Source organism: Trachurus japonicus, chromosome 18 (genome assembly GCF_045865225.1).
Source record: "Trachurus japonicus isolate A0001 chromosome 18, Traja_1.0".
In the NCBI taxonomy this organism is placed as follows: domain Eukaryota; kingdom Metazoa; phylum Chordata; class Actinopteri; order Carangiformes; family Carangidae; genus Trachurus; species Trachurus japonicus.
This window is the reverse complement of record NC_140924.1, coordinates 26,395,034-26,416,762: the sequence shown is the minus strand read 5'-3', so window position 1 is coordinate 26,416,762 and position 21,729 is coordinate 26,395,034. Positions and strand designations below refer to the sequence as shown.

At 42.8% G+C, this 21,729-nt stretch overlaps 1 protein-coding gene across 2 annotated transcripts in view; it reads left to right on the top strand.

The window, feature by feature from the left end:
* tmem256 (transmembrane protein 256) overlaps nt 1-21,416 on the top strand; it is a 68,402-nt gene extending 46,986 nt beyond the window's left edge. Inside the window, exons 2-5 of one of the 2 annotated variants that reach the window (XM_085806194.1) lie at nt 17,947-18,038; nt 18,763-18,800; nt 19,250-19,330; nt 20,844-21,416. In XM_085806194.1, coding sequence (XP_085662320.1) covers nt 17,957-18,038; nt 18,763-18,800; nt 19,250-19,330; nt 20,844-20,987 — 345 coding nt within the window. In that variant the 5' untranslated portion in view covers nt 17,947-17,956 and the 3' untranslated portion in view covers nt 20,988-21,416. Of the gene's footprint in view, nt 1-17,859; nt 18,039-18,762; nt 18,801-19,249; nt 19,331-20,843 lie in introns of those variants that run through there. The other variant, XM_085806193.1, reaches the window with a different exon arrangement.
* Nucleotides 21,417-21,729: the final 313 nt, after the last annotated feature.

The window sequence follows — 21,729 nt, the reverse complement described above, 5'->3', positions numbered from 1 at the left end:
AGCATGTCTGACCCTTTGCTGCACTCTTGACCTTTTTTTTATCTTCAGAGTTGCAATGGAGAAAAAGTACCAATTGTGATTCCTCATCAGCTCCCGGTCTTAGCGCCGTTGCTCAGCAGGCATGCATTATCTGGTGAAGTCAAGTTGTGTGAGATAAAAAAATATTTAAATTTTTTCTTTCAAAAAGCTTCTTACATCCTTCACCCTAAATTAACATTCACATTATGATCTGAGTCCACCAAGTTAGCTGTAATACAGTTCAGTGCTTTTTAAATTTTTTTTTGCATAATCCTGCAGACAAATAAACAGACACAGTGCACTTACAACATGCACCATGAAAGGTCATCTCACAAGCATCTTTTAGCATCATTGTAGATTATTTTCCTATTGAAGCTTTCCCTGTTTTGATTCAGTTTCACTGCTCTCATCAATCCCCCTCTCCCTTTTTCTGCAGCAGTCAGCTGTTTTCAGCCAGATACCTCTAACCCTCTGTGTGCTTCTTGCAGCAGAGAGACAACGTTAGCAGCAGCCAGCTCCAGAACACAGCCAGGCATTTGGCAGCTGAGGAGCCAGATATTTCACTCAGGAGCTGCTGGAGGGAAAGAGAGAAAAAAAAACAGAGCGAAGGGAGAGTGAATATTGGACCTGCATTGATCAGCTGGCCAGAAAACTACAACTCCAAATAAATGATAATGTAGCTCCATGTCCAACTGGATGTGTACATTGGCAACTGTTTGCTCACATATTTTGGCATATCTACTATGTATCAGTGTTGGGTTGTCATCTTGTTCCACTGCCCATAAGTGGCCAAAAAATCAATCTTTGCTGATAAAAAAACACAAATTATGTAAAATCTCTTTTCTGGAAGCACATCGTTCATCTTTACAAGATAAAATGAGCTTTTTTAAACCTGCCCAAAGATAATTAAACCTGCAACAGATTGTACTTAAGCCAACAATGACCTATCATCACTGTGTAAGTTGATAAATCAGATTCTCCCCCTCACACTGATGAATTGTTTTTATAGAAATGTGAATTACTAGCACTTTAAGGCTGTGATAGGCAATAAAGTTTTAATGTGAATGCACAAAAATCACCTTAGAGCATATTATAATTTAAATGCTCAGGGACCAAACTTGATGTCATGACGTCATTTGTTGGCTCTGTTTTCACACTTTAGAAAACGTAACTCATTAAAGGAGAATTCCGGTAATTTTTGACCCCTAAATCGATGGTCACCCAGTGCTGGGGGGAGCAAAAAACGCGACTAAAATTGAAGCAGGCAAACCGGAGTTACACCATGGCTACCCGGCGCTCTGGATAGCTGCAATGCTAACCTATGGGGGCAATTCTTTCAACCACAACAAACACTTATAATCAAATATCTACCATCCACTATCAGGACAAGGATTTAGGGGTCGAAAATGACCGGAATTCTCCTTTAAAAGAGTTCCTACGAGCTGTGATGCTTATGTTGCATGCATGTATGAAGCATGTGCATGAGCCCGTGAGTAGGAAACTGCAGGGGGGCGGCTGTATTTTCCTTGCTACTAGAATATTAATAAAGTGAGTTGTAAAGGTAAAATGAATCATTAATTTATCCTAAACACAAATAAAACTGTTCAGAGGTATCCTAAAAGAAAAGAAAAATCGCAAGGTAGTAATTGTCAAGGTGATCAACATCTCCTCAGAGAAACCAGCACTTCTACAACCACAACACAACACACCTCCTCCATCTGCTTATCTCTCATCAAATCTCTCCCAGTGGACTCTTCCCCAGCTTCTCGACGTATTTTACATTCTCTCCCTTGTTGCTGTGAACCTGCTCCTTAGTTCACCTCCAACTTTTTTTTCCTCCCCATCTTACCTCTGCCGGGTGAGGGGCTGTGGCGATCTGTCTACCTGCCCTCCGTTTCCCAGGCTCGCTCACAACTCCTCTACCTCGCACAGCTTACTACTGTCAAGCCCTGCTCTCCTCCATCCCTCCCTCCCTCCCTTCCCATCCTGTTTTCCTCTATCTCTGTTCCTCAGCAAGCCGCCAGCCCCTTGGGGTCGGGGATCGTATCCCTCTTCTCTGATCTTTCGCAACAGGGAGCCTGCCAGATTAGTGCTAAAGTAGCTCCACTGGCATTGGTTCCCAAGGTATGCCACCTCCTCTCTCTGACTGTCTATATAACTCAGTATCTCCACACCACACACACACACACACACACACACACACACACACACACACACACACACACACACACACACACACACACACACACACACACACACACACACATACACACCCCATTAGCTGGAGTGGCATCTGCTTTTAAGTGTGCCCATCTGAGCACTGCCGTAGCCTCCACATCCATGAATCAGCCGGTGCTAATTGCAGCACCACGCGTCCCTTCCATGCAAGCTGCCATGCTGAGAGAGAGAGAGAGAGAGATATCTGCACAGTGTGACTTTGCATTTTTTATTACTTCCTATGCCCCAGAAACTTTGGCTGCATGGCCTTGTGATCACATATGCACACGTAGACATTATTAACACTAATAAGTTCACATGCTGTGTCTGTTTATGCTAGTGCCGTGTGTGTGTTTCATAGGCTCACCTTTTACTGTAACAATTTCATGCTAAAAGACCAGTTCATTGAGGACAGCTTGTCCTTTGAGTAAAAAGCCATGTCACTATCTACTGTAGCTGGGACAAAGCTAATGTATGGGTCAGTGCAGTGGTTAATATCAGGTCATGTCTCCAGCTGATGTATATAATACAAGTCATGCAATATCCCCAAAAGTGCCCCATAGCAACGTATGTATGTATGTATGAGAGAGGTTCATATTTGCTTCAGTCCATCTCAACTACACACACATGGTTATGCACACACAGAGCAACACAGAGAAAACAGTGGAAATGCTGGTGGACCCCTGACCAATCAGGGACTGCAGCCCTGTTGCCATGCATGGATGTAACATTGAGCAGGTCAGTTCGTACAAATATCTGGGGATTGACAGAGTTCCTCTGTGTAAACACAACCGATAAAACACTCACTATCAGTGAAGCTCATTAATGAGCAGATTGTTCAGGATGAACACATTAAACAGGAACTTTTAAGGTCATTTGATGCTGAAGTTGCACTGAGATGCTGAATTACATTTTTTATGGGTTGCTAACTATTTAATATGTAATTGGTGCTGTTGTATTAGATGTTTATTGTGTGTGATTGGAATGTGTATTCAGCTGACCCCTCTGTTCAAGACAAATTTCTTCCAAGGGAGACCAACAAGGATACTTTAGCACACACACACACACACACACACACACACACACACACACACACACACACACACACACACACCATCTTGCCGGTCTGTATGTATGGAAATGGAAAAAATGGTCTGTATCTGAATGAAATAATGATATTGCTACATTGAAGACAATGAGCAGGAGATAGACCAATCAGGCATCAACATTGCAACATTGTGACCACTGACAGGTGAAGTAAATATTATAGCATCATCATGACACCTGTTACTGGGTGGGATAGGCAGTCGGTGCACATGTTGTCCTCAAAGTTGATGTGTTAGAACAGGGGTGTCAAACTCATTTTAGTTCAGGGGCCACACAGCCCAATATGATAACAGCACCATCTCCTCACCTGCCATCACCAACACGGGAGGCCCACAAGGTTGTGTCCTGAGCCCTTTTCTGTTCACCCTATACACCAATGACTGCACTAGCCCCTCACCCATCACCACCTATCTGAAATACTCAGATGACACTGCAGTACTGGCATTGGTAAAAGACAATAACTCAGTAATGGACTATCACAACTCCATCTCATACCTTTCTCAGTGGTGTACAGATAATCATCTACAACTAAATGTCTCCAAAACAAAAGAAGTGGTTTTCAACTCCCCCAGCAGGTCAGCCCCAAACTCCACTCACAACCCTGTCATCATACATGGCGAAGCAGTTGAGGTGGTAGAGAGCCACAAATATCTTGGACTCACCCTGGACAATAAACTAAGCTTTGAAAAACACACCATTGACATCCATAAACGCTGCCAACAAAGACTCTCTGCCATCAGCACACTCAGTTGCCCCCCACCTCCTGCTGTTACTATACAAGAGCATCATCCAACCAATACTCCTCTACTGCTCCCCCTGCTTCTTCAACATACTGTCAGCTCCCAACAGGAATAAACTCACACACAAAGCAGCCAAGATTATTGGACTCCCCACCCCCAACCTTTCAGACCTCAATGTCTCGGCCACAGTACGCAGAGCTCACTCCATAGCACTTGACCCCAGCCACCCACTCAACCCACACTTCAAACTCCTCCCCTCTGGCCAACAGTATAGAACGCTGACCTGGAAGAAAATAAAATTCAACAAAAGCTTCATCCCATCTGCCATAGCTGAACTAAATAAGACAATGAAAAGAACATAACCAGGGGAATGCACATGTAAATGTGGGGTGCAGGGTTCTATGTCTCATGTTTTTATGTTCTTATGTCTCTATGTAATTGAGGTGTATGAAATGTGGGAATGTATGTTAATGTATGTAAGTTGCACTTCTCGAGGCTGCTCTGTACGAAATGGTGAAAACAATTTTCCTTGGAAAGGACAAATAAACTCATACATCTATCTATCTATAACAAGGGGGCCGGACCTGTAAAATGATAGCATATGACCTGTAAATAATGAGAACTCTAAATTTTTTCCCTTTGTTTCAGTGAAAAGTACATTATTAAGATGTTTACAGTTAATGAACTATCCTTTTACAGAACGTTATGAACAACCTGAAACTTCTTGAGAAAAATACTTGTAATTTCAACAACATTATACCTCTTTTGTACCCAGATTGGACCCTCTGGCGGGCCGGTTTTGGTCCGCAGGCCATATGTTTGACACCCCTGTGTTAGAAGCACGAAAAATGGGCAACGTAAGGATTTGATCCAGTTTGACAAGGACGACTGGGTCTCTCATGTGAAAAGCTGCAGTGGTCAGGAGGTGGTCCAAGGAAAAACAGTGGTGAAGTGGTCACAGGCTCATTGATACATGTGGGGAGTGAAGGCTGGCCAATGTGGTCTGATCCAACAGAGCAGTGCTAGTGTTGCTCAGACTGCTGTAGAAGTTCATGCTGGTTCAAAGCTGTCAGAATACACAGTGCAGCACAGTTTGTTGCATATCTGGCAGCAAAAGGTACCAACACAACATTAGGCAGCTGGTCAGAATGTAACACCTGATCAGTGTAGGTCAGACAGTCAGACATGCTGCAGAAACCACCAGCTTGAAGATAAAACCAATGGCAACTACAACAGTCAACCAAATGGTCCAACCGAGACACGATCCCATTACATTGACTTTTAATTTATTTCCCTAACAAGTTAACCATCGAGTCTCTTCAAAGACTCACAGTTAATTTGGTTGTTGAATAATTAGTAATGTGATTCTTTTGTAATGGGTGATAAAGAGTAGGTTAATTGACTGCAACAGCAATAAAAATGATTGAAGTTGTGATATAGCTAAATTCTAGATAAACACAGCACACTGCTGTAGCCTACAGTTCATTATCCAACTGTGTGGATGGAATTCCACGTGTTTCCTACTCCATTATGAATAATAAGTAGGAGACATCATTTTACAGGTTATTAGGCAGGCTTATCCTGGCTTGACATTTTGCTGACTGTAATTGTTTTATATATATATATTTACATACGGTATTTAAGTCATCCACGGTTCACATTACTTCTGTTTTTGTTGCAGCTTGCTGCCTTGTGAGCAAAGCCGTCCAAAACGGAGAGGGAGCATAAGGAGTGGAGGTAAATCAACATAATGAACGCAGGAAGTGGCTCCTCTGGGAGAAATATACAAATGACAGACATCTTGAATGACTCCATCACCAGCATCATGGTTCCAGATGGATGACGTTCGGCTTAAAGCAATAGTTACGCTTGCAATGTGTACAACTCTTGAACATTTCATCTTATTAGATTAGGTGATTAGATGAAACCTTAACGGTCCCCATGGGGAAAGTGGGCTTGTTGCAGCAGCAGAGAGGAAGATCTAGATAAGAATTAAACAAATAGAAGGTGCTGAAGATTAAACAACATGCAATTTGTACATGACAGCATAATGACCAACAGATTACTAGATTACTAAATGGATTTGCAGTGGACATGAAGGAATGAAGAAGTAACTTGTTCATTAAAAAGGGTGTTGATGTAGGGAAATATGTACAACACTTGTGTTTGGTATAGTGCTTTCTCAATCTGCAAACCTCCCCAGGGCTTTACTCTTCTTTAATCTTTTGTAATGTGGTACAGTAACAAGCGCATATATTTCAGCGGGTACCTTCTTCAGTGTAAACTTCAAAAGACCTTTTTTTTTACTCTGAGCGGAAACCAGTTTACTTTCAACTGGAATTGCATTTCATCCAAAGTAACCCACACCGACCGAAGAAAGAGTTTCTCAAAAGATTTTTTTTATGATGTTCACAGTCCCACAAACTCAATTTTCACGCCATTTTATTAGGGTGAAAGGCAGAAATCTGAAAGATAAAGTTGAGGAAATTAAAGCAAAACGCACAGCGGGCCGATAAATCACCGGGGTAATGTCGAAAATTATGTCTATGTGAATTTGGGGGGTTGTCGAATATTCTTTCAAAGGTTGACAAAAAAGTGTGTCTGTCTTTATCTAAACAAGCATTGATTCAATGTTAAATCAACAGGCTGGTATAGATGTAACAGTGCAGTGCGGCACACTTTAACAATGTTTCAAGTTAAAGCAGATAACATCTGATTGGCTGCTTAACAATTTGAATAGAAGAAAATACATTTTGTTCTCCTTTAATAACACAACCATTTTGTGTCCTTAAAAAAAATAAGTGCAATGTTGTTTTCCATTCCAAACTTGGCACGAGTAATTATATATCTCTTTTTTCCCCCCTTTCTTTTGCAATTGTAGATAGCAGCAGTAAATAATACTCTTACTATGAAAGCTGCATACAGATGAAGTTTTTAGTTAAGGCTGTGGTGGCATTCAAAATGATTTAAAAGAAGCAAATAACATTCTTTCAGAGTGAGGCCTATGGTGAATGTACTGTATGTTGGTCACACAAAGAAACACCGCTCTCCACTATGTTGGTCAAGCATGGCAGCATTAAATGAGGCACCTGCCTGTCGCCTATGGAGCTGATTCATTCGTGTATGAAGACATTCTATTGTGAGTGTTGCCAGGATGCTTTCCATTTTTTGAGACAGTATAAGAAAAATGAATCCTCTTTGGTTCGGCTTTGAGCTTCACATCTCCAACTTCTCTCCAGGTATATGACTAATGAACAGGAGTTTCTATAAAGCCAGGGCTGTAAAGCTGCTGCAAAGACTTTCCTCTTGATTCCTCTTTGTGCTCCTGTCTTCAACACACAGGGAAATGGGCTGTAGAAGACCTGATACCACCTTCTTTACATTTTTTCTCCGCTCATTGTGGTTGTCCACTGAGGTGCTAGACAACAGGGCTTAAAGGGATAATTCGGGTGTGTGAGGTAGGCATGTGCTGTCAGTGTGCTGCCAGCTCAGAGAGGCAATTGGGAGCACTGGGACAGCAGCAGATCAGTGTGCTGCAGTGCATGGGATGTGTCATGTTGGATATTATCAGTGCTATCTCTTCCCATCAAAACAAAGTGACCTTTATGTCTCTGATTCACCAAGCTGCAGTGTACACTGTAAAAAGTCATTTTGATCCTTACTTAAAATAAAGACTCATCTTAACTCATTCAATTTGTTGACTATCCTAGCTTACACTTAGTTAATACAACTTTCTGGTGAGGAAAGTAACTAAACTCATCAGGATAAAGTAACCTTTACTGAAAAATATGAGGGTAAGGATTAACCATCCTCAAAAGAAGATGGCAGTAATGCTCCTTTAAAGCTGGTTGCCACCATAGATCTATGGTTGCCACCCTCCAAAAAGATGGAAAAAAAGAAGGAGAAGAAGAAGAACCATCTTCCATAGAAACATTTACAAACTGGAAGGTCGGTGGTTCAATTCCTGGCTCCTCCGTCTGCAACCCACACTTGCCCCCCCCCTCTTCCTGTTTCTGCTCCGAGCTGCTGGAGCCTCGCGGGTGAGAGCAGAGCAGCTGCTGCATCCACATGCAGAACTCGGTTTGCAAAAGCCGAGTTATGATAAAAACTTCCAGATCGTGAGCTGTCAGGAGTTTTTGATTGTCATCTATTTCAGTTCTGCTCGTCGTAGAGTCCCAAAATTTACACATAAAGGTGTGTTAAAGTGTCTATTTTCATAATAATAAAAAAAGCAAAAAATGTAAAATTACATTTTTGGCACTCAACGCATGGGAACGAAAAACAAGAAATTACGTGGTTGGCACTCAGTGAGTTAATGGAGTTACAGGACACTCACATGCCAAGAGGAAACATCATGCCGAGGCCACAAGTGTAACTAGGAACGGTGCGTTATCAGTATGTGAATGTGAGTATTGTTTTTAGAAGCTGCAAGAAATTAAATTTAACTTTTTGACTATAGTTGTCTAAACAAAGTTCTTTTCAACTTAAGCTGCGTTCACACCGGACCTTTTGTTTTTAGAACGAGCGATGAGTTTACATGTTAAGTCAATGCAAACGAGCGATGGAGCGTTTTATCGCCCAGGCGAAAAAACGTTGGGGCTCGGAGCGTCAGCGTCGGAGCGACGGAGCGACGGAGCGTCGGAGCGTTTTTTCGCTCAAGTTGCTCCTGCCGCTCGAGATGAGAAATCCCAACTCTCCGGCCGGCGGTCGCTCGTCGCTCAGTGCTGATTGGCTGCCGTAATCCCGGTGGTGCCGGTGTAAACAGAGGCACATGGCAGTGGGCATGACGTCATTCAAAGCGAAAATGCGAGTCTGTGGCTCTGTGCCAAATTGACGAGCGAATGCAGCTGAGCGTCGGAGCGTTTTTCTCGGAGCGATACGAGCGACAGGGACAAAAATAAAAGGTCCGGTGTGAACGCACCTTTAGAATTAACGATCTACTTTACTTGAAATTTTTGAGTAAAAGTTTTTTTTTTTTAAATAAAGTCAACAAATAAAATTTTTCAGTGTAGTACAGTGCATACTCTAGGAATATGGTAGACCAGCAAATAGTGACATATACACTTAAATGGATATTGTTCCAGTGGGTGTCCTTTAAAAGTGTTTTTATCACTATGGCTATATGCTATAGTGTGCTGTGTTCCCTGCTACCTCTTTGATTCCACTGCTGGTAACACACACACACACTATGCATGACTACCTCACACAACCCGGCGTATTTTCTCAACCATTGAGATTCACTATGCACCTTTGCCACAGAGCAGCTGTTTGAATCAGACAGAGCTGTGGGTTGGTGCACTTGGTGCATAGGAATATTGTATTTCAGCAGTTGAGAAAAAGTGGATTCAAAGGAGAGGGCCGTGTGAGGACAACGTCGAGCGCACACTTCAGCTGATATTGGCTTTTTCCACTAGGTAAAAGCATGTTTTTGACATCAGCTCCATCCACAGCACAGCAGCACATCACTCAAGCCTCCTCTCTAAACCGAGAGGGCAGGATCTGGATCTACCGCAGGTAAAATACACTGACTGTGTAGAAGTACCTCACACGACCCCACGTCAAATACCCAGACTGTGACATTAACCTCCTCTAACCTGCACTCATCCCACCATATCAGGTATCTCCAAACACCCTGAGAAAAAGCCAAGCCACACTCCTCTGTTAATTAACTCCACTGATGGGACTCAGGCCGGGAGGGATGCTGATCACGTTTTAGCCAACATTTGCCTCGCCGGAATATTAAAAGCCTCATAATGTTGAACTTATAGACATAAACAGCCTTAGCCTCCTCTCCTCCTCCTCTCTGCCTCGAGCATGTACACGTCCATCAGTCGTCCGTGCAGCAGTGGAAAATGGTGTTTGTGTGGTGGAAGTAAAAGAAAAACAGCATCCAGTACTATGGGACTCATTAAAGGTGAAAACAGCCTGATTGAGTCAGAGGACGTGAGGAATATGCAAGGTAAAGTGACTGAGACGGATGAGGCGAGCCGCAGCAGCCCGGAGGATGACGCCATGATGTGACTGGTGTATGTTGTGTGACAGCTTTGATTAAGTTGCTTCCTGGTTACTCTGCTTCCCTTCTCCTTCTGTGTGTGTATTTCACTCTGACTTGGAGCGCACAACAATACAACCTGCGGCAAAGGTTGGGAATGCTGAGGATTGAACAATGAGGCGTGATGTTTTTCAGCCACCAAACCAAAAACCAACACCAGCAGCAGCTTCACAGTTGACAAGCAGTATAGTCATTTTCCTATTTGGTAAAATACAGCTGTCAGAGCAGCACCGGTCCACGCTCTGCAGGGGACGTGGAACCAACCTGCTGAGACTGGTATACTGCTGACTAACTCTGTACTTCCCTGCTTCTGTCGGTTTGGATCAGCTCCTACATCTCTGGTGCATGGTGACTGCACAACAGGAGCCAGACTCATGGTGAAAGCCATCTTCAAAAGGCAAAGGGTCCTCAAATTTGTCCATCCAACCAGATTGACAGAGACGACACCTGTCTCTCTGCCAAGGAGGACGTCGTCTCCATCATCCAGGACATGGACCACACTGGACTTGTAGAGAAGAAGGAAGCTTCTCCAAATGTCTCTTTGGCGTCCACTATGCAACATGTTGCAACTATAAGGACAACTATAAAACACTGTTTTTTCATGCACTGATCAATTTTGAGATTTTTGGCTATTTTTCTTCCTTAACATGTATTCTTTCATAAAAGTCAAACGAAATGGTAGAAAATCCACATAAAGGTGGTTATTTTACATCATTTTGTCTCTTTTGTCAGTAGATTTCTCCTAAATTCGCCAAAAGTTAACATGTTACTGTGACATACTGTGCTGTGCTTGTTATCTGACCCATGTCATACCGTCATTGTAAAGCTCTCTCTCTCCTGAACAATGATGTAGGCTCCAAAAATGGTCATCTCCTCCTCATATCCACAACAAATCGTAAAAGTATGATTTACATTCACAATCTATGGAATTTTACAGTACAAGTCTTTAAAGGCCGTTTTCTCAAAACGAGTTTTTCCTCAGACTCTGAGCTAGAAATCTCCACTTCAGCAGCACCTACAGAAACCAAACCTTCCAGTTTGAGTCCTGTCTATATTCTGAAGGTTTTTACAGAGGGGATTGTTCATATATCATTCAAATTCTGACTCTAATATGTCAACAAAATAAAATAAGAATTTTGAAAGTAGCTTTATCCATTTTTCAGATTTCGGTTCTGGAAATGTATGCAAATTAGTGCATATTTCATCAGATATTGCCTCATTTACATATTTAAACATAAAATTTGACAAAACTTGTAATACAAAAAATATTTGTCTTAATGTAAGTCATAAACTTGAGAAGTTTCATGGTGATATCTGTTACTTAAAATTTTTACTCTATTCATTTGTCGTGTCTCCCCCTAATAATATTTTGTAAATGCACTGAATATTTCTCATTTTACTCATGGATCCTTTCCCCTCTATATAGCCTATTTTTTATATATCATGGTGATTTTTTTTGGATTGATTTTTGTAAATTTGGTAAAGACATTAGTGGAGCCCATGATGAAGCCTGTTGACTTTAAGTGTGGAGTTCTACTACTGTTTTCAACAAGTCCCATGAAAAGGTCACAGTGACAAGGTAGACAGGTGTAGGGTTGGAACATCACCATTTCCATCAAATAGGGATGATGTCAGAGTCATGTGATGATGTCACTCCCTCACTGATCCCACATTTATTTATGGACAACAAACTGAGTTTCAGTGCTTATGCTGCGTTCAAGACAACTTGGAAATCAGAAAAAAAACGAGCTCAGAGTTGCAAAAAAATGAATTGAACGGCGTCGAACTCGGAAATTACAGGTTGGAAACTCGGGTATCATACCAGAGCTCCGACTTTCCAACTTGACGTCACAACAACATCAAAACATGGCAGCCCTCGTCTTTAATTGTGTGAAATTGTGGTCCTCGTATGTGACAGAAATAACGTCTAACTGTTATCAAGGCCATTATGTGCACTCGTCTGCGGCGTCTCCTCTCTTCATTTGCCTCCAAAATAAACACAATTTGCTGCTGCATATATTTTTCGTATTAAGCTATGAGCCACAATATGCCAAACTTCCTTCGGGTAGGCTATCTATGTTTTTTCTCTTCCGAGTTCCTGCAGCATGAATGATGTTGGAAGTCGGAAATTTCCGAGTTGGGAATTCCGACCTTCGAGTTGTTATGAACGCGTGCATTAATCTACCAAAAGGCCAGTCAGAGAATGTTTTTAGGAACTAAAGGGGATTGGGGTCAGGCTGGACATTTTGGGAAGAGTCTATCTCAGCCTAGTTAGAGCATCTTTGTTTTTAATACAGAGGAAAGCCCTGTCAGTCATTGCTGATGAGACACTCCCCCTCCATAGTAAGTTTGAGATGCTTCCTCAGGGCGCCACTATAGAAAACCTCTGGCCAGGAAATGATATAAGGACTCCTTCATCTCCAACGCCATCCAATTATAATCAATAAGTCAAGTCAGTGAGGACCCTAGGCGTGATGGGTGTCTGTATGGAACTGATGCAGATGCTCTGTGTGCATGATCATACTTGTGTGATGTACTCCTTGTTGACACATTTGTTTTGTATAAACCCTGTTTACAAGTCTGTATCTTTATGTAATTGGGTGAGAACAAAGGATGATTTCCTGCCTTGGCTGGACAATAAAGTGTTTTCTTTTTCTATTTCTATCTGGTGGTTGTCCACACTGGAAACTGTCATGATTTGTCCTTAGTTCCTGTTTTATTTTGAAGTTCCTGTGTTCTCCTCCTGTGATTAGCTCATGTGTCTCATCTGTGTTGATTTCCCTTGTTTCTTCTCATTGTCCCTGTTGGATCGTTTGAAACGCAAGTACAACTGTACAACTGAGAACAGTCTTTTTAAAAAAGGGGGAAAAAACATTAGGTCACAAAAACAAACAGTAAAAATTATTCATGCAAACAAACTCTGAACTTTCCTGCCAACCTGGTTCTATTAAAGGGATATCTAAACCTTTGAAATTTGGTTTGACTTTTAGAAACAGCTTGGCAATTTCCTAAAACAGCTGGACAGTACTTTTAAACAGTTATTACACCACCAGCAGTTGATATTGCATTGTTGAGTATTATCGTCTTCTCTGGATAAATACATGCTCTGTTTGCTAGTTAGTTGTTACAGCAGCGGGACGGTGGATGTGGGATGTTCATGGTAATGAGGGAAGATGACACCTGGCGTGCCTCATTGTGCAATGCAGCACAGGGAAGGAGAGAGAGATATACAGGGATACGGCCGCACAGGCGATACTTGTTAGTAAAGTAAATTGGTTACGGTGTCACATATTTTGCTAATGAAACTTCATTCTCCCTTAAAGCCCTGGATTATGTGACAACCAGGAGGGCTGGTAGGGAGAGTGATTAACAGAAGTGGATTTGACATGAGAGTAAATGAAAGCATTCGTTTTGGATTCTATTATATGCTCAGTGCCGGGGCAGAAAACACATTCATTCCCCACAACGAGACCGACTTTACTTCGCTGTAACCAAGTTTCTCCAGATAGGATATTTTTTTTTGGCCTAATTGCTGCCAGTGGCTAAATCCATCCATTTGCATCGATCTCCTTTGAAGAGAGATGCAGATGAGCTTAACGAGTGTGCTAATTATGCTCGCTCGGCGTGGGGAGCCTGCTGTTACCGCAACTTTGTGTGTGTGTGTGCGAGTGTGTGCGTATGCATATTTGAGATTTTCATGCTTGTGCATGCCTGAGTGTTTGTTTTCGTATACGAGCTGGGGACAAACAGCCTGACATTAAAACGAGAGTGACTCCGTTTGAATACCGTTCAGTGGATTAATCATGAGCCCGAGTGTGCTTTGATTGTATTGTCGAGAGCTGCACACGCAGGCAGTATCGGCAGCAACCTGCCACACCATCGACAAAAGAAATAAAATGGAACTTTCTTGGCGAAAACATCCACAGACCAATATTTGTCAGTGTTGACATGAGAATAGAGGAAAATACTAGTGTGTGTGTGTGTGTGTGTGATCCTGGGGCTGTTTTGGTCCAGTGTGTGTGTGCCAGCCAGTGTAATGGCAATGACTGGTGTTGTCTCCCCCAGCACACAATAGCCCGGACGCACAGACAAAATGTCACTCGACAGGCCTGCCTCTTCTATCTCTCTCTGCCTCCCTCCTTCTCTCTCTCTCTCTTTCATTCTTTTTTTCCTCTTTGCTGAAAGGGATGCGATGACATGGACGAGTGCATGGATGAGTGATGGAGCCGGAGCATGAGAAGCTGTGACACCGGGGCACAATACGTACATTTATGACTAAACATCTCGGAGACATGAAAGCGCCCTAACAGATAGATAATTGGCTGTGGCTGAGGCTTCTCCCAGCGAGCCGGAGACAGTGAAGGGGCTGCAACCGTCAAAACATATCAAGGTTAATGGAGTTTTTCCAGAAATGTTGGTTTCTTTTAAAAAATCTCAGTATCAGGGTTGTGGTGGTGGGAGTGGGAGTGGGAGTGGAGGCATCACGCCACACAGCAGGCAAAGCCCTTGACACAAAAAAGATATTTCAGCGCCGTGCCGTGCAGGGATCGCCATCCTGTTTCCCTGAGAGTGGCAGTGGAGGAGATGAACGGCACCTGTGACATTTCTAACAGGAGTGCTGGTGCAAGTTTGACATTTTAGACAGCATCATTAATTTGATTAAAGAGGAACTATGCAGTATTTTTAGCTTATAACTATGCTACATTTTTTACCTTAATTAAACAGTAATTATGATGGTTAAATGAAATAAATGGCTCTCTGCCTTCCACCTATGTCTCTTGGATGAAAACCAAGCTTGTAAGATCCGGAGTCCCAGCTCTCGTCTCTGCGGCACTGTGAAACAAACATGCTCCGTAACCCGCCATCTCTTGTTTATGAGAGATGAGACCACACAAAAACACATCGTAACATCATATGATATACAGTGATGGGAATAACGGTGTTATAAATAAGCATTACTAACGGCACTACTTTTTTAGTAACAAGGAATCAAAAAAATTACTGTTTCCCCCGTTATAACGCTGTTACCTTACTGACAATGCACCGTTACTCGTCACAAAATAACAGTGTATGTTAAAGGCTACACATTTTTTTCCAGTGCATCAGCTGGTTGAAAAAAAGACGTTTATCTGGAACAAACCAACTCACTCAGTATTCCTCCGCACAGGCAGGCTCCAAGCCTTAGTTGCTTTTTTGGGGAAAGTAACTTTACCCAAATTTTTTTTACAGTAACATGCCCAACACTGTATATGATTATTAACACTATTTTGATTGTTTTCTTGCTGGCTTTGTTGTAAATAAATGAACATGGCTGGGAGGAGGGTTAGCAACACACTTGCATAGTTCCCCTTTAAAATAATGCCAACTTTGGAGGCCTTGCTGTGGTGTTTCCATCCGTCTTGTTACCTGCTGCAAAACAGAGCTGCAATGTTTCTTTTTTATTTTGGGATGTTTCTACTTTATTTGCATTAAATTTCCGCATCGCAAAAAAGAACAAAGAAGCATCGCTACAAGACATACCTAACGATGTATCTAAGAACAGCAGGAAATTGGATTTTCAAAACAACCCATGGCGCTACAATAAGTTGAGAGACAAGCGAGATTGCAGGTGTGCATGCATTCGTTTTGAAGTGAGAGAATGGATGGGAGGGAGGCGACTTTCCTCCTTTTTCTTCTGGATGAAAGCGTCTTCTTTCCTTGTCACTGTCGCCCGTCGCCGTTGTCATAGTACTGTGAAAGAGGATGCACCAGGCCACCGACTGTCAAGTAAACGCCGAGCTTGCAAGACAAGCTACCAGTTCCCATTTGTGAGAAGTGCTGCTCACTCCATTCCCTTGTTTAATGCGAGCAACGTTTTCCTTCTTGTCTGCTTCTTTTCTGCAAGAGCTGGATGTTTCCTCGTCGGGCCGCAGCTCAATCACGACAAGAGAGAGACTGGGGGCAACCAATCTGAGGAGATCAGACACATACATGCACACGCTTCTACTCAAACACACCGGGAGTTTAGCGGCAAGAAAAAAAACAGTCACTAGAGAGGAGAGGACAGGCAGGGCGGGCCGGCTGAAGTGAGATGGATGTTGGCTCTCGGAGGAACCTCACAGCACACGGCTGCTGGGACTTAGAGATAATTTGCTGCTTGTCTGTGAAAACAAGATGTAAAGCCATACTTTATTGTTGTCCTTGCTGTCCCATCTGCCACGGGCCGGAATGAAAATGACCTGTGAGTAAATGCATCTGCAGGCTAAGCAAGCATCCTTCTGCATCCTGCCTGACATGCAGTCCACACATGCATGGGTGCACACGACTGAGAGAGACTCGGATAACGGCACACAGAAGACGTCTGCACAGAAAACACACCCACACTGGCCACAGGTTCAGTTCACAGTTGATGATGGAGCCCTGACTCATAAGGCTTATTTTTAATTAGCTACATGGTCATTAAAATGTGTTAATTGTATGCATTGTGTTAATGTAGTGTCAAAGTCAGCTAAGGACGAGGCTCGGTGGAAACTGGTGGTTTAGCGGCTCTCCAGTAATGCAGTGTGACCCTGCGTAATTTCAATATGATAATTGGAAGAAGTCCCTCTGCCCCCTCCATGCACACACACACACACACACACACACACACAAACACGTGCACACACCGTCTCTGGACAAACTTTGGCAAATGAGGAAGCGATATAGCACCCCCTTTTGGTGGGCTCTCTGCAGGGATTAGTGTGTTTTCATTACAGGGTAACATCAACACATCTGCTGGAGGGAAAACACATCAAACATTAGCAGTAATTCACCAAAGCAGTGAAATCCACCAAGGTTTCCCCAAATTGTGGTGATGGACAAATAGCAAAGTGCCGCGCACTAATGCACCCTAGTCTACACCCTCCGCACCGCTGGGCCTATCAGTCAGTGTTATGGAGCAATTTGGTGCAAATGGTGAAGCAGAAATCGGCAGCATTCTACAGCCAAATCACCCACTCTGTGGAGAAAATTAATTATTCATACAAAAGCAGCACAATAGTAGCCTAATAATTCAATCCTGCCATGAATAATGCATTTCAAATGTGAACAAAGCAGAGGTAAAACATTAACAATGTGTTTGTCTTTTTCCATCTGCAAATTGGAGGCCAGTGAATTACAGTCAGTTTGAGCAAGCTCTTATGATTTGATAGGCTTCATACAATTTATAATAGTATCAGTAAGTGATTTCCCCTTTACCTGGCTGCACACAGTCTCTTCTAAAATATTAGAGAGCAAGTTACATCTGAGCAGCAATGACAGTAAAACACCCACACTCACGTATACATAAGCAGAGTAGTCTAAAAGCGGTACAGTGACCATACAAGTGTCGTGTCGGTGTCAGATCTATTTGGTAAAGTTATGAAATTTGCCCGTAGGCTGAAACTGTAGCACGACAGTCGCCATTTTGGTTCAAACCTCCTATTGGATAACGGATGCGAGCGGTGGCCCGGAGCCCTGGAATGAAGCGCAGTTTCATGTCCCCGTGCTGCTGCTTTCAAGCGCTCAAAGAAAAATCGTAATTAGGACCACAGCGTTTGGACGAGTCACAAGAAGCGGTGTACTATTGCTCAAATGATTGAGGTTAGAAAGTGTCACGTTGTTTTTATTAAACAGTTGTTTATCACACTCTATAAGCACTTACGTAACAATAATTTTATAATAATAAACAGCTGAATGTTGGTTAGCCTCATGCACGGGAGAGACTTTCGCGCCGTAGCTCAGAAGTCGGAGCTGAGATAAGGTCAGTGAAGGCAGCATAACCATCAGTCTTCCGCCTGTGGATACTCACACGCAGCTACAAAACATGACTGCTTCTGCTATCGTCCGGAGGCTAGCAGCCCTGTCAGGGGCTTCTGCGGTGGCAGCTGGGGCATACGGAGCTCACGGTGGGTACACAACATTAGCTCACACAACGTACCCATGCACGAGTCTTTTCATTCAGCTCAACAGTAAACAGAACGAGGAGGAACTGTGGTGTCACCGCTCTGTAGTCCAGTCTCCATTCTCTAAAATGCTAATTTAAGGTTCGCTCACTCCTGGAAACATTAGCATGGCTCTGTATAGAGAATGTATGTATGCATTCAGTGTTAAATGCTATAATTGTAAATTCGGCACCCATAAGACCAATGCAGCTGCCCGTTGTTTGAGGGAAATCATCAATTTCGTAATCAAGGTGACCCGCCTCCACAGTGTCATGGAGGAGCAGGCTTATTTAAGCAGTGGGTCAATGGCAGCCAACTGTCCATGTTGGTCTTTTGGTAACCTTGTTAAATGAGTGATTAAGACAGTAGGCTGGCTCATACAAGGGCATTACAAGTATCTAAAGATATTACACTGGACTATTTGACAAGATAAGAGGATGCAACAACATTACTGTGATCATGTCACCACAGGGTTCACCAGCACTGATTAGGCTACTGTCTAAGCATAAGACTTTTGTAGACATCATGTGATTCACATATCAAAATAATGACTGCACTAGAGTTGCAGGATCTCCACAGTACAGTAAAGTTGATGTGTTTACAGCCACTGGGATCATGATGCCATATCGAGGGTACACTTGAGAATAACATTGTCATGTCGTGAACTGCTTCATGTCTCTCATTCCAGGTTTCAAAGACAAAGACCCTGATGATTACCAGAGAGTGGTATGTTAATAACAATATCTGATATTCAAAGTTAGCTAGTTGATGATTGTGGCAGTCTGCTTGTATTGTCTTCACTTGAGATTGTATTGCAAAGATATTTAAATTTACATGTTGTAGTTTTGAGATTGCAGTTATAGTTTGGGAAGTTTATTACTTGTATGTTTTGTGAGCTTACAGACATAATTAAGATGAGGTTTTCCTGTAAGTATAAAGATATTTTCCTGTCTGACCTGACAGACCGTCACCGTCCCCTGTGCAATTGCATAATTAGGCCTAATTGATGGAAATGGTCTAATTGGTACCTGTTGGTAACCTTTTTCCTTAATTACTTATAAATTATCCACTGGCTTCATCAAGTTGTTCTTTGACTCAGTTAAATAAAGAGTAAGGATTGCTGTTTTTTCTTCTCTGAAACCTCTCTCCCTCTCTGTGTGTGTCTACCTCTCCAGCTCTTTGAAACTGCCAATAAGTACCATTTCTACCACAGCTTGGCCCTGCTGGGTGCTGCCCACTCTGGTAAACCTGCTGTGGTGAGTATGGAAGCCTAATCCCAGCTCTCAGGGCACTGAGTGTCCTTTAAAATTGAGCCAGTGCGATAGTGTCAGCCAGTCATTTCCTGTCTGTCCCACACAGAAAATCAACATTCTTTAGGCCGTAATTACAGTGTTTGCAATTTTGTAGCCGGCAACTGAGCACTGAGATGGTTTTGCACTTTTTGTGTTAGTTTTATTACATTATGACTAACACAATTAGCAGTGCAGATTACACACCGACAACACTGTGAATGGCTGCAGGCTATACATTCTCAGGTTCCCTCATTACAGTTTTATTTATCTATGCTATACAGAAAGTTAGAAGTTGCAGCTGCTACTTTCAGGACTGATAAAGCATTTCCATCTCTTGTGGGTTCGGTTAAACAAACACACCTGTTAAAGTGTGTTAAAGTATACAGCGTTGTTGGCTTATGATGATAAATTCGACACAGTGTGAAAACATGACAAATATGATTTATTATGGCGTATACTGACATACAGTATACCCTATTCGCACGGGATTAGTTTTACCTGGGGACATCTGGTGATTTGTAAATTACCCCCCACGTCTGTGTTTCTTGTGGTGCATTCGCACAGGATAAGTGAAGTCTGTATTTTACTCAAATTTACTGACATAAGGCTCCGACATGACGTCAAAGCTGCACGTCGTAACATCCGCTGCTGTCACATCCATGTGAGAAGCAAATGTAAACAAAATGTCAAAGCAGCAACGTGACTTCGCAACAGTGTGCAGTTGTTGTCGCAGTAACGGGCCGTCATGGTATTTGTATTTAGTCTGTTGAAGGCCGCCGTCATCCATCTCAATATCCTCCCAAATTTCGCTCTTTTTATGGATCTGAGCTGTTTATTTAAATGGGTCTCCAGTACCAAGACAAGACTGTATTTGCACCTGTCAAAATTGCCACTCATAATTTCCACCGCAGCCTCCATGTTTCAACCTGTACCGTATGGTTTCAACCGGGGAAGAAGTAGAAAAGGCGCGCAATAAAAAAAAACAAAAAATGCCCTTCAATTACTGAGATGCAGATTGGCACGGGACTAGTTTTACTAGTATAGTAGGTCATTTGCGGGGGAATTTTTACTTTTGAAATTACTGACATGGCGCATTCGCACGGGATTAACTCATTAGATTAGACTCATGTTTTCATTCATCAAGAATTAAAGTCAGAGGTTGGAAGACGATCACATACCGTCGTAGTTCCGACCATAAACGGCGATTCAGCGGCGTTATTCTCATGACTCGCCACGAAACTGAAAGTAAAGAAACGCTGGTCGGCTCGACCAGCATTTCCGCCACCACTATGATAACAAAATAACGATAGAGACAAAACCATACCATATATTTATCGAAAATGGGCCCATTAACAAGTGTGGGTAACGTAGATTCATCCACATTAATATGAGACTTTTTTATTGTCGTTCTGCCGATGGAGAAACTCCTTGTTGTCCCTTTAATGCTCTTGTGCCGTCCCTCTCTCAATGTCTCCAGGCTGGCACCCTCCTGATCGCAGGCATGGGGATGTTCTGTGGCTCTCTGTACCACCAGGCCCTGACGGGGGACCCCGGTCTACGCAAGGTGGCTCCCATGGGGGGCATGGCTATGATCGTCGGCTGGCTGGCCATGATTCTCTGAGCTGTACCAGCTCACACCACCACCACCACCACCTCCTCCTCCTCCTCCTCCTCCTCCATGGGCCCACCGTGTGACACTAAATTGTCCGACCAGAACTGGATGAAGGGGCGAGCCTGGAGACGTTTGTGTGTGCTGAAGTGCTGAGTAATAAAGTCGCCCCTCTGAACCGCTCCCTGCATCCGGTTGTGGGTGTCAGCGGGTGATAAGGTCACGGCAGCTTTATCACTTTCCAACCATTGATGTCTGTTTTTTTGGCTGCTGCTCTTTGCTTTGTGTGAATTCAACTGGAAAAGCAAATGTAGTGCATCTCAGTGTTGATCAATGCTATACATCATTTGCTTCTACAGTAAATCCAGTTTATATATTTATACTGCATATGTGACAAATGCACTAAGAATCAAGATAATATTAAATAAACATTCTTTCTTATGTCTTGTTGTGTTGCCAAATTCTTCTTTATCACCTCCTCACAGTGATCAGCTCCTTTCATCCACTTGTTTGTGAATACATGACCAGACCTTGACAGTGAATATCCATATCAGTGTCATATCTGCTGTACACACTCATACTCAAAATAAGAACAGTGTCCACTAGCTTGCCTCAATTACCCATCTACCATCACTTTAGAACTAGCTTCACAAGTTGCCAATAGCCACTAATTAGGAGCTGCTCTGGTACAGGAACCTTTACTTGAATTATGTTCCCTTGGCCTGTCTTGGTACAGGAAGGAGTGTTTGGTAAT